At 48.0% G+C, this 13864-nt stretch overlaps 1 protein-coding gene across 1 annotated transcript in view; it reads left to right on the top strand.

Annotated features, from left to right (window-relative positions):
• The window catches only part of esr1 (estrogen receptor 1), a 576183-nt gene that overhangs the window by 106008 nt on the left and 456311 nt on the right, over positions 1 to 13864 (top strand). The window contains exon 3 of the mRNA XM_085977844.1: positions 12370 to 12486. Coding sequence (XP_085833970.1) covers positions 12370 to 12486 — 117 coding nt within the window. The remainder of the gene's footprint in view (positions 1 to 12369; positions 12487 to 13864) is intronic.

Raw genomic sequence — 13864 nt, 5'->3', positions numbered from 1 at the left:
GTGGGTGAGCGAGCATGGTGGTGTCGGCGAGCGCCTTTTTGGCCGAGTCGAAAGCGGTCAACATGTCCACCGACCACTCGATCGCCATTCTGTCTTTCTTACCCCGGAGGGCTTCGTATAGGGGCCGCATGAGGGAGGCTGCTCCGGGACTGAAGCGGTTGTAAAAGTTGATCATCCCCAAGAACTCCTGGAGGCCTTTGATGGTGGTAGGCCGGGGGAACTGCTGGACGGCTTGCACCTTGGCGGGCAGGGGAATGGCTCCATCCTGCGTGATGTGGTGGCCGAGGAATTCGATCCTGCTGAGGCCAAATTGGCACTTGGCTGGGCTGATGATGAGCCCGTGCTCACTGAGCCGCTGGAACAGGGTGCGGAGGTGCTCGATGTGTTCCTGCTTGGAGGAACTAGCTACCAGGATGTCATCCAAGTAGACAAAGAGGAACTTCAGGTCCCGGAGGACTGAGTCCATGAGCCGCTGGAAGGCCTGGGCCGCGTTTTTGAGGCCGAAGGGCATTCGGAGGAACTTGAATAGCCCAAAAGGGGTGATTATGACCGTCTTGGGAACGTCCGTGGGGTGGACTGGCTCCTGATGGTAACCGTGCACCAGGTCGACTTTGGAGAAGACTGAGCAGCCGGCCAGTCTAGCCGAGAAGTCTTGAATGTGCGGTATGAGGTACCGATCCGGCGTGGTGGCGTTGTTTAGGCGCCGGTAGTCCCCGCAGGGGCGCCATCCCCCGTCGGGTTTGGTGACGATGTGGAGTGGGGAGGCCCAGGGGCTGTTGGAGCGGCGGATGATGCCGAGCTGTTCCATTGTGGTGAATTCGGCCCGCGTGATCTCCAGCTTGGCCAGGTCCAGCCTGCGGGCGTGGGCATACACCGGTGGGCCTGTGGTGGGGATGAAGTGTTCTACCCCGTGCTTAGCAACCTTCGCGGAGAAGGTCGGGTTGGTGAGGGCTGGGAACTCAGCCAGGAGTGCTGAGTAGTTGTCCGTTGAGCGGGCGCGGCACTGCCACGCCATTTCGGTGGGTTGGGGGGGGCCATGGCGCCCGGGACAGGTGACATGGTGTTCATGTCCACGAGGCGGCGCCGAGGCCTGTCGACCAACAGGCCGTGGGCGCACAGGAAATCCGCACTGAGGAGCGGGGAGAGCACCTTGGCGGTGATAAACTCCCAGTGGTAGCGGCGGCCTGCGAGGTCTATGGTGACGGTGCGGGTGCCGTACGTCCGGATGTCGGTGCCGTTGGCGGCAGCCAGCGCAGGGCCGCGGTCGCCTCGCTGGATCTCGAGGGCGGACGCGGGGATGATGCTGCGTTGTGCGCCCGTGTCGCATAGGAAACGGCGTCCGGAGGCGCTGTCCGTAACGTACAGCAGCACGCCTGCTTGCCCCACGGCCATCGTGTAGGCCGGTGTGGGGGCGGTTGGAAACGTGCAGGGATGGCTGCAGCAGCGTGCCCGTGTGCCGAACCGGGTATGGAAGTAGCAGTAGCCCTGGGTCGGAGGGCTTGGGGGACGTGGGGGCCTGGGGGGCCTCGTGGCTGAGCTGTGTGGCCGCGCGATAGAGGGTGGAGCGCGCGCCGACGCTGTGGAGGCCAGGTCGGGGGTGACGGTGTGGTTGGAGCTGGCGGACAGGAGCTTATCGGCTTCGTCGGCCAGGGCCTCGAGGTCCGTGAGGCTGGACACCACGATCGCCGGGCGGATGCTGGGAGGTAGTTGGCGGATAAAGAGCGTGCGGAAGAGGATGCCGGGCGGTTTCTCGTCGGTCAGAGCAAGCATGTGTGAGAGCAAGTCTGACGGCGTGGAGTCACCGAGGCCCGGGAGGTCGAGGAGGTGGCAGTTGCGCACGAATTGGGAGGCTCTGAATTTTTTAATGAGCGCGGCCTTGAGATGTGCGTACTTGCCTTCCTCCGGAGGGTTTTGTAGTGTTGTCCAGACTTTCGTGATTGTGGAGCTGCCCAGGGAGGCGAGGAGGTAGTCGTACTTCGTTGCATCGGCGGTGATGCCGCGGAGTCGGAATTGCGATTCGGCTTGAAGGAACCAGGCGGTGGCCAGGTTCTCCCAGAACTCCGGCAGCTTCACAGAAACTGCGTTTGTGTCAGCCATGGTTATGCTTAGGAGTCGTCCATCACGTCGGGGTCACCAATGTAGGAGTCTACGTACTCCTAGCAAAAAATACTGAACTCGGAGAGGTTCAACAGATAAGGTTTAATTGTTGAGGCTGCATGCTGAACACAAAATGGAGTCAGAGACTACACAAAGTACAACTCTCTTTCATCAGTGCACAGCTTCGACTGCTCCTCCCCCCGCTCTGGGCTTAACTATGTTGCAGATCGAGTTTCTTAAAGGTGTGATCCTTCTTAAAGGCATGACGCCTGATTTATAGTCTACGGACCGGAAAGCGGATTGTGTCCATTCTGTGATCGGTACGCCACAGTAGCTGCAAAACTAACAGGAGCTCTCGGCCGGTATACCTTAGAAAAGTGGCCTTTCTTACTAACAGAGGCTCTTGACTGGCATACCTTAGCAAGGTGACCTTTCTTGCTGCAATGATTGCAGGTTGCGTACGAGCAGGACAAAATTTCCTATAATGGAACGCTCCTCCACAGAAGAAACACTTCCTTCCAGATTGCCAAGATGCCGCTAGGGTGGGGTCATCATCAGTGAAGGCTTCTAGGGTAGGGTTGTCATCCACTAGGTTAGAGTCATCATCAGTGAGGGCTTCCGCCCGAGACCTATCGAAGGAGTCATTAAAAGTGATAGCAGCAGCCCGTGCACGAGGTAGAAGATAGGCATTTGCATTCCTCTTTGCTAAGTCCAGGGAACATGCCTGGTCATAGGCAGCCTGTAACTCAAGGGTTTTATTCTCCAACAGACGCTGGCGTATGAAGGGAGACGCAATCCCATTAATAAAGGAATCACGATTTAACTCCTCCTGGTACTGCTCAGCTGTGACAGCTTTAAGATTACAATCCTTGCTGAGCCTGCGAAGTTTCTGAAGGAATTCTTCAAGCGATTACCTGGGTTGTTGTTGAGTTGTGGCCAGTAGATGCCGAGCAAAAATTTCATTTGGGGCCTTAACATATAGTCGCAGTAATATTAGGATAGCGGAGTCATAGTCTACACAGTCTTCGATATAGTCAAACGCATGAGGAGATACATAATTGGCAAGTATCTCTAATTTATCAGGAACATTTTCACCACACACCCTGAGGAAGTTGCTGAAAGTACAATACCAGTGTTTCCATACCTTAGCAGTTGTAGGTGAATTTGTGTCCAGGTCAAGACAGGTCAGAGTAGTTTGTCCATGATGGATTGATTACTATGACGGAGTTCCCTTCTGCAGTTGAAGTTGTAGCTGGCTGTTCCCGAAATCACTCAGAGCGTGGAGTCAATTACAAGTTGATTAAATTGACGTAATAAAACTCACTACGCACTTGGTTTGAGTATAAAGCAAGGCTTTAATCAACTTGTTTCAGAACATGGAGGTCTAGTTGTACTTCATTAGTTCTGTCTTACAAAATGTCCCTGGAAAGCTGGGCCCACGCCCCAGTATTTATACTCCTTGGACGGCGTCACCAGCTGGTCATCCAGTGTTATTTCATGAGTAGTTTCTTTATGATGATGAGATTTATAACAATGTAGTTTATGATGCCCTCCCCTCGTACATTTGACCACCCATCTGAGATAACTGCAACACAGTCTGCCATCTCTATCGTTTCTTTGAGCTTTCCTTGGACTCTGTTATACTCAGCCCCCAGCAAATAAGTCTGGTGGGAGGACTGTATGCAGGGCGAATAACATTGAAAAATCTCTTCCAGTACACATTGGCTGTGAGCATGAGGGGTGAGCCTGTCGCATATACAGCTCGAGCAAGGCACTCATCTGCATTCTTCTGGCTATGGTTATCCATTATATCAAAGAACCTTCCAAGTGGGCCAGGAGTTGCTGATGATAAGGAGCCTGATGCTGAATGTGAACCATCATCTTCTTGAATGGAAGCAGAGGAACTCTGGGCTGACTGCTGTGAGCTTTGAGTGAAGTTGTTGCATTTGGATAAATGTTGCTGCATCTTTGGGGCATTCTTTACATATGGCTTTGTACAGTGTTTGCAGATGTACACAGTCTTTCCATCTTTAATGCCTGGGGTAAAATGCTTCCACACATCCGACGTGGCATTGTTCTATGCAGAGAAATAAAGGGCATTCATCTCTGTGTCAAACTGCGGTTGATCAGCACGATTGCAACAGGGTGAGCAAATTTTTCCTGATGCTCCATGTGATGGAAGCATGACCTGTGCACGTATGATGTTACATCACCAATAGAGGGAGTTAATTGCTCACCCACTCATCCAACCAATCAGGACACATTTATTCACAGTCACACACAAAACTTGTAATTATTAAAACAAGCCAAGTAAGAAGATAAACATATATTGATTAAGAAATTCCTTAATAATTAAGATTCCATCTCTGTTAGTAATTTTAAGAGAGGACCTGTGGAAAAAAATGAAAGAAATACAAAAAAGAAACAATATTATGCTAGCATGTGCTTTTTTGGGCAAAATTCCCAAGCTAAACTTCCCGTGGAAAATTTCCGGAAATTTCCCAGAAATTTACTGGAAACTTTCCACCCCTTCGCAACCCTATACCGACTCCATTCCCTTATCACCGATTCAATTCCTCTCCCTGGTAACTGTCTGAGGCTGACCAAGTCTGTTGGCAACCTTGGTGTCATATTTGATCACGAGTTGAGCTTCCTACCTCATATCCATTCCATCACTAAGACCGCCCATTTCCACCACCATAAGATCACCCGTCTCTGCCCTTGTCTCAGCTTATCTGCTGCTGAAACCCTCATCCATGCCTTTGTTACCTCTAGACTTGACTATTCCAAATGCACTCCTGGCTGGCCTCCCTAGTTCTACCCTCCATAAACTTGAGGTCATCCAAAACTCTGCCGCCCGTGTCCTAACTTGCACCAAGTCCCGCTCACCCATCTCCCTTGTGCTCGCTGACCTACATTGGCTCTCAGTTAAGCAACGTCTCGATCTTAAAATTCTCATCCTTGTTTTCAAATCCCTCCATGGCCTCGCCCCTCCTTATCTCTGTAATCTCCTCCAGCCCTACAATCCCCCGAGATCTGCCTCTGCCTATTCTGGCCTTTTAAACATCCCCGATTTTCATTGCCCCACCATTGGTGGCTGTGCCTTCAGTTGCCTAGGCCCTAAGCTCTGGAATTCCCTCCCTAAATCTCTCCACCTCCCTACCTCTCTTCCCTCCTTTAAGGTGCTCCTTAAAACCTACCTCTTTGACCAAGCTTTTGGTCATCTGCCCTAATATCTCCTTATATGGCTCGGTGTCAAATTTTGTTTTTTGATAACGCTTCTGTGATGCTCCTTGAGAAGTTTTATTATGTTAAAGGCACTATATAAATGTCAGTTGTTTGATGGTGCATCTGATTATTGATGTAATGGGACCAACGAATGACTGATTTTGTCTGATTACTGATGCCAATGTTCGACATTTGTTGATGTAATTGTACAAAAGCATGAGTGATTGCCGATGTAATGATACCAACGCATGACTGTGTCTGATTACTGGTGTATTGACATCAGTGTTTGACATTGCGTCTGGTTGCTGATGTTTTGTTAGCAATGCATGACGGATTGCATTTGATTGCTGATGTAATGATACAAATCCATGACTAATTGCTGCTTTAACGATACCAATGTATGAGTAATTGTGTCTGATTACTGATGTATTGATAGCAATGCATGACTACTTGCATCTGATTGTCGACGTAATGATACCAATGTTTGAGATTGTGTCTGATTGCTGATGAAATGACACCAATGCGTGACTAATCGTTAATTGAGTGATACCAATGTTTGACATTGCACCTGATTATTACATCAGCAATGTCTGACTCATTGTTCCTGATAATAACACTGAGGCATGTTTAGACTGGGAGTGGGCAGGGGTGGAGTGGGGGGTGGGAAATCTGGAAGAAATTTCAGTGCGTTTGTCAGTAGCATTTTAACCCACCCAGCCAGCTAATTACATAAGAACATAAGAATTAGGAGCAGGAGTAGGCCATACGGCCCCTTGAACCTGCTCTGCCATTCAATATCATGGCTGATCTTTGACCTCTACTTTCCTGCCCGATCTCCATATCCCTTGATTCCTCTAAAGTCCAAATATCTATCTATCTCAGCCTTGAATATATTCAACGACTCAGCATTCACAGCCCTTTGGGGCATCCACAGCACTTCTGGGTTTGGCATTGAATGCGGGACCGCGGGCATGGTGCAGACACGATCTCAACTGGAGTATTTAAAGGGCCAATCCAAAGATGAAATTTGGGTGAGTTTGAACAAAGAGGGAGAAGTTTCATCCTGGATTCAAGATGGTCAAGTGCTGCGCCTCAATTTAACGAAACTGCTGGGTGCAGTGAGGAGTCGGAGAGAGATACTCTTCCTCAGCAACGGGAGGAAGAAACCTGCTGCTGGCGCAAGGAGGTCAGCAGCAGGAACATTGTGCCACACTCATGGATTCAGTGCAGGAAGTACTTTAATGACCTAACCAGGTCAGGAAAGGTGAGTACACTTGTATATTCACCTACATCCTGTTGTGCACATCACCCCACCCCACCCGCACTCTGCCTTGTCAAGCCTATTCCGTCACATAACTCCTCACAAGCACACCCATCGTTCTCTTTCTATACACTTCTTCACATTCCCATCTATCCATCCACCACTGCCACTCACCCTGATCCTTATGTAATTTAATGCTTCTCCTTGATAGTCACCCTCACCAAATGCATTGCATCCATCGGGTGAACACATGCCATTGCAGTCACTCATAGGTTTGTTCTTTCCCTCATTGCAGGAGAAGACTGCGCAAAAAACTAGGGAGAGAGAGAGGGCTGGGGGGCGGTCTTCACAGATTGTGCAGTTGACAGCTGCAGAGGAGGAAGTGCTGGATATCAGTGGGGTTTTGGCATCCCTGGCTATTGGAGATGGGAAGATTGGGACCTCCCAGCTACCTAGCGACAGAATTAAATATCAGTGACCCTCATGTCATACAACACTCAGTCATGTTGACTTGATTTCAGCAGCAAGTGAAATATGATCATCTTCATAATGCTAAGTTGCCACATTCTTACCATGCCAGGACTAATTCATGTCTTTTCTCTCCACCAGGGCCTTCACGTGTACAACAGCAGTCGGTGGGGCTCCCGGTCAATGAATCCTCAGAGGAGCCGATTCCTCCTGAGGGTGCACCGTCACATTACACATGCTTACCATGCACCATTGCAGATACTCGCAATTCAGTGGGTCCAGCTAGACAGATAGTTGGGATTTCGCCTGTTGACTCACAGTTCACAAGTGAGCAAGAGCAGGTAGTGGTGACAGGGACAGTTGTGGAGAGTCTGCTTTGGAGGGCACAGTCCTCTCCAAGCTCTGCTCAGCTGGACCCGATGCTGTACCCTGGGGGGCCATCAGTGAAAAGGATAATCATTGAGAGGCAGCAGAAAATCTGCGATGTACTGGCAGGCCTTCCACACACACTGTCCACAATTGCTGACAGAATGGGGGAGTCCAGCTCAAGCATGAGTAGGGCATTGTGAGGATGTCTTCTTCCATGGATACAGCGACAAGTTCCATGGAACATCAATCATGGCAATCAAATGAGTCCATGCAGGCCTTGACCATGGCTGTGCAGACTCTGGATGTCAACATATCTGGCACCTTAAATAGGATGACAGACGCCTTAGCCTTGGCCTTACAGCACATCACTGATCTATACCAAGCTGCTCTCCAGCAGAGTGGTAGCAGTGAAGTGTTGCTGGTCCAGGAGAGGGATGATGGCGAAAAGGACATGGAAGTGGGAACTCCACTTAAAGTGCTCCTACTTCTCACCTCTTGCCCCCACCTCAGTCAGCACCCAATATGCTGCCTCCTCTCTCAATGGCCGAGTCTGACCCTGCACAGGTGCATGTGGAGCAATCTTTGATGGGGCTCTCACGGGCTCCAATACCTACAGGTCGTTGGGCAAGAGCATCTCAACAATCAGAGCAGGGATCTGAGCAGCCTGCCTCTACCTCTGCTCAAGCCACAGGGGTTGCACCACATAGGGGCGCTAGGAAAAGAAAGAGTAAAGCTTTGTAGTTGCACAAAGGTATGCATATAGGTGTTTGAGAAAATATTATGTTGTTAAGTTTCCATTGTTCTGTACAATCATATAAAATTTATTAACTTAGCACCACTTTCCTGTGTAGTCCATTCTTGTTTGTTGGGTGGCAACTTGCCTTTCCAGCATTTTCTGTTTGTTTTTATTTTGGCTTTTCAGTTGCTTGTTGATGAATGGGAAGGCATTAATTGATGGGGACCGATTGAGGGGTGGTGTGCAATGGCTGGATGGTTAGTTACAGGACTGCTTTGTGGCAGTGTGATTGGGGAGGAGAATGGCTGTTGGATTTGATTGTTACATCGGTCCAGTGGTAGTGGCTAACTGAACCGTACAGCTATAAGGGAATCCTGGGCATCTGGGCAGCACTGTGAGTGACTGTTGCTGCGTTGGGGTTGGAGTTGCCATCATTATTATCCTCCCCTCCTCCTTCTCCTCCTCCTCCGCCACCCCATCATAGAGTGCAGCACACCGCGAATATTCTGGAGTCCCTGGCTGGAAACTACTGAAGGGTGCCTCAGGTCTGTCCAGGCACCTGAATTGCATCTTGAGCATGCCGATCGCTTGATCAATGACACATCTGATTTTGACCCAGCAACGATGAAGGAACGACGATATATGTCCAAGTCAGGATTGACTTGGAGGGGCACCTGGAGGTGATGGTGTTCCCATTGCACCTGCTGCCCTTGTCCTTCTAGGTGGTGGAGGTCGTAGGTTTGGGAGGTGCTGCCGAAGAAGCCTTGGCGAGTTGCTGCAGTGCATCTTGTAGATGGTACACACTGCAGCCATGGTACGCCGGTGGTGGAGGGAGTGAATGTTTAAGGTGGTGGATGGGATGCTGATTAAGTGGACTGCTTTGTCCCAGATGGTGTTGAGCTTTTTGAGTATTGTTGGAGCTGCACTCACCTAGGCAAGTGGAGAGTATTCCATCACACTCCTGACTTGTGCCATGTGGAAAGGCTTTGGTGAGTCAGGAGGAGAGTCACTCACCACAGAATACCTAGCCTCTGACCTGCTCTTGTAACAAGCCGGAACGCAGTGGAAGGAATGGGCTGCCTCGTGTGCCGCTAGACACGGATGAGAAGAAGCGGGAACAGGTTCTGCTTTGTAGGCACGTACGTACCTGCTGGGAGCTGCATTTAGACTGTTGAAATTCATTTCAGACTGCTAATGGAGAGGAATGGTTTCATCCCACCAGGTGCAGAGCGGATTCAGACTCTGAAATGAAAAAACAGCACTAATCTGCGTGGAAGGGAGAACAAAGCAATTGAAGGGAACTGTAGATTTAAAACTAAAGCGCAATTAGCTGCCCATTATACACGTTGCCCGCCGGCCTTCAATGGAAAGGAAATCAGGCTAATGGGCGGCTGATTCGATATCGCCTGTTTTTCACCATCGGCAAAGTTAAAATGACCCCCACTGTTTCTTTACTTTAGGGTGCCAGTCCTCTTTGCACTCACATTTCTTAGGTTAGATTTTATGATTTTGCTCTCCTGGCATGGAGCCTCACCCCCAAGATTGCATGTTGGAAATAGAGCGCACGCAGTCAGTGATTTTCAATCCATAAAAAAAATGAATGGGAAATCCTGAGTTGTACAATCACGGTCCCACAATATATTCTCCGCAGATGCGATTAGTGCCAAATTGTAAAATTTACCCTCCAGTTTGCTGGTTTGTGGGCTTGGAGATTTGTAAAGGGCTGTTCTTGGAGATCCTGCTTCATTGGATAAATCCTAAATCAGAGAAAGAAAGATTTGCATTTATATAATGCCTTTCACGACCTCAGGACGTCCCAAAGTGTTATACAGCCAATGAATGAGCCCAGGCACATCCTCCTCAGTCCCTGTTGTCACCCTGGGCCTGATGTTCCTGCGTTCACTAGTCATGAGGTAGACATGAGGTAAAGTGTGTTGCAGTGCTGGGAGAGATGTGTTAACAGACACCTCGTCTATTTCTAGCACCGCAGTGAGCTTTCCTTCAGGAGTAAGAAAACTTCACGAAAAGCCAACAGTAAAGGTCAAATTAACTTGTTAAAAGATAAGTGTCCACTTGGCTCAGAAAGCCCTTTACCTGTGTCAACCCTTGTTGAGCTACAACAGTTCCAGGAACCTCTGTTGCCATCGTCACTTTAGACTAGTGCTTTGAGAAGGGCCTGCCTACTGCTATCTAGTGCTGCATGGTGACACAGAACTGACACTGGCAAGATGAGTGCAGATCAGCTACTCAGCGACTCAGTCTCGCACAAGGTGATGCATTGTGGGCAATTTCAACCTGACCCGACTGTGGGGAAACTGACGGCATCGGGTGCAACGCTGGTTTTACTCCCCGCCATTGAAGTCTGGGGAGAGTAATATTGGGCGGGGCGTAAAACCCACCTGATCCCGTAGGATTCCCACCCAGCGAGTTAGGTTAAAATCACACCCACTGAGTCATCTGCAATGATCTGGAGAGTAGTGCTGTTAGTTGCTGATACCATTATCTGCTCGTGACTGATGGAACTGTCAATCTGAGATTTTGAAGACGTTTCATTACTTCGCTCTGCATTCCCGAGCACCATACCTCGCACGTTCCCTCAAACTCATTCATCGCTGTTCTTCTTTGTGCATTTGAAAAATTCGCTTTTGCAGACTTTAGTGGGGATTTACCCGAGTGACCTTGTATTAAATACAAACCATTTGACTAACATCAAATTATTTGCATACATATGCAAACCTTTATTATTGCTCATTAATCAATAGTTTCAGTTTCATTAACAACCCAGGCCCTGAAAGCAGATTTCCTTTTATGGGGAAACAAGTATGTGATGGGGGGCGGGGCGAGAGAGCAGAGCGAGCGTCCATCCCTTGGGTGGCTGCATTGCTCACTGATTCATTGATGTTTTATTAAAAGCAGATATTGCGCTCAATTTTTAGCAGATCCTTTGAACATTTTTATTGCTATACTTTATAGTTGTCTGCTGCGGAAACAACAGGGATGTCTTGGACCTTTCGGTGTGTTTGATTTTTATTGCCAATATAGATTGCTTGCTCTTACCAGGAAAATAAGACCCCCCACTATCTTTATTATTAATCTCCCTTGACCTTAAATGTCATGTATTTTATTCAAAAGCTGTAGCTCATGTCTTCTGCAATTTGTCCTCTTTCATTTCGAATCTGTGCTGGGTGCAATAATATTGGAAGAGAGATTGGTACGAATGTGAAACTAGACAGAAATAGCCTGTGCTTTCAGCAGCTTTTTTAAAATCATGATTGATGCGTTTTGGACTTCTAACTGGCAGTTATAATAACACAGCTGTAACTAGAACCAATAGCCTCTTCCTGTCAGAGGTTTAATAACCAGTATCTTCATGAGAAGCCCGTCTTCTCCCTAAGAGCTGGTCGTAATAACGAGCAATGACTGGGCAGTAACATAAACACGTTCTAGATTACATGAAATTCCATAGAATTTACAGCACAGAAACAGGCCATTCGGCCCAACTGGTTAATGCTCCACACGAACCTCCTTCCACCCTACATCATCTCACCCTATCAGCATAACCTTCTATTCCTTTCTCCCTCATGTGTTTATCTAGATTCCCCTTAAATGCATCTCTGCTATTGGTCTCAACTGCTCCCTGTGGTAACAAGTTCCACATTCTCACCACTCTGAGTAAAGAGGTTTCTCCTGAATTCCTTACTGGATTTATTAGTGACTATCTTATATTTATGGGCCTCTAGTTCTGGACTTCCCACAATTGAAAACATCTCCTCTACGTCTACTCTATCAAACCTGATTATAACCTCTTAGTTCTGGTATCATGTAAATCTTTTTTGCACCTTCTCCAATGCCTCTATATCCTTTTTGTAATATGGAGACGAGAACTGTGCACAGTACTCCAAGATGTAAGGGTATGATATAAGTGTAATGCTGCAAGCACCATATCAACACGAGGGGCCCGATCTCCATCTCCTTCCCGTCCCGTTTTCTTCTGACTTGAACAGGGCAGTAGCAGGATCAATACCCAAGGCCCAGCCACCCATTGGGATTTCCAAGCGGGTTTTGATTGAGGCGCCCAACGCCCCCATTGGAAACAGGCAGGATGTTTTACTACATTAAAGGTGCTATATAAATACAAGACCTTGTTGTTGACATAGGAGAAGTGTAGACTGTGGTTGAAATTTATTTCGGATCTCTCCTCTCTTTCCAGGACACAATGACTATATGTGCCCTGCCACAAACCAGTGCACAATCGACAAAAATAGGAGGAAGAGCTGTCAAGCCTGCAGACTGCGTAAATGCTATGAAGTGGGCATGATGAAAGGTGGTATGTAATATTTGACTTTTAATTCTCATGTCACCTGTGTTCAGATTGTAAAAGCAGAAACACTGTTTTTGTCAATGTTTTTGATAAAAGGTGTGACAATGACAAACGATATTGCCCCTGTTGATCAATCTCTACATGCATGATGTCAGTCTTGGCTCAGTGGGTAGCACTCTTGCCTCTGAGTCAGAGGTCATGGGTTCAAGCCCCACTCCAACTTGATCCAGGCTGACATTCAGGGCAGTACTGAGAGAGTGCTACACTGTCGGAGGTGCCGCCTTTTGAATGAGATGTTAAACCAAGGTCCCATCTGCCCTCTCGGGTGGGCGTAAAAGATCCCATGGCACTATTTTGGAGAAAAGCAGGGGAGTTCTCCCTGGTGTCTTGGCTAATATTTATCCCTTAAATGAACATCACTAAAACAGATTATCTGGCTATTTATTTCATTGCTGTTTGTAGGACCTTGCTGGGTGCACAAATTGGCTGTTGCATTTCCCGGTTGGCAGGCTGTAACTAGTGGGGTGCTACAAGGATCAGTGCTTGGAGGAGGACACAAAGAGTCTGCAAATGGATATAGACAGGTTAAGTGAGTGGGAAATAAGGTGGCAGATGGAGTATAATGTGGGGAAATGTGAGGTTATTCACTTTGGTAGGAAGAGTAGATAAACAGAATATTTCTTAAATGGTGAGAAACTTTTAAATGTTAGTGTTCAGAGAAATTTAGGTGTGCTCGTACAGGAAACACAGAAAACTAGCATGCAGGTACAGCAAGCAATTAGGAAGGCAAATGGCATGTTGGCCTTTATTGCAAGGGGGTTGGAGTACAAGAATAAAGAAGTCTTGCTACAATTGTACAGGGCTTTGGTGAGACCACACCTGGTGTACTAATGCACAGTTTTGGTCTCCTTATCTAAGGAAGGATATAATTGCCTTGCAGGTGATGCAAAAAAGGTTTACTAGATTGATTCCTGGGATGAGAGGGTTGTCCTATGAGGAGAGATTGCGTAGAATGGGCCTATAGTCTCTGGAGTTTAGAAAAATGAGAGGTGATCTCATTGAAACATATAAGATTCTGAGGAGGATTGACAGGGTAGATGCTGAGAGGTTGTTTCCCCTGGCTGGAGAGTCTAGAACTAGGGGGCATAATCTCAGGATAAGGGGTCGGCCATTTAAGACTGAGATGAGGAGGAATTTCTTCACTCAGAGGGTTGTGAATCTTTGGAATTCCCTTCCTCAAAGGGCTGTGGATGATGAGTCATTGAGTATATTCAAGGCTGAGATAGATAGATTTTTAGACTCATGGGGAATCAAGGGATATGGGGATTGGGCAGGAAAGTGGAGTTGCGGTCGTAGATTAGCCATGATCTTATTGAATGGCGGA

The sequence above is a fragment of the Somniosus microcephalus genome, chromosome 3, assembly GCF_052327205.1.
Source record: "Somniosus microcephalus isolate GS21.2 chromosome 3, FLI_Smic_1.0, whole genome shotgun sequence".
In the NCBI taxonomy this organism is placed as follows: domain Eukaryota; kingdom Metazoa; phylum Chordata; class Chondrichthyes; order Squaliformes; family Somniosidae; genus Somniosus; species Somniosus microcephalus.
This window is presented reverse-complemented; position numbering and strand designations above follow the sequence as displayed.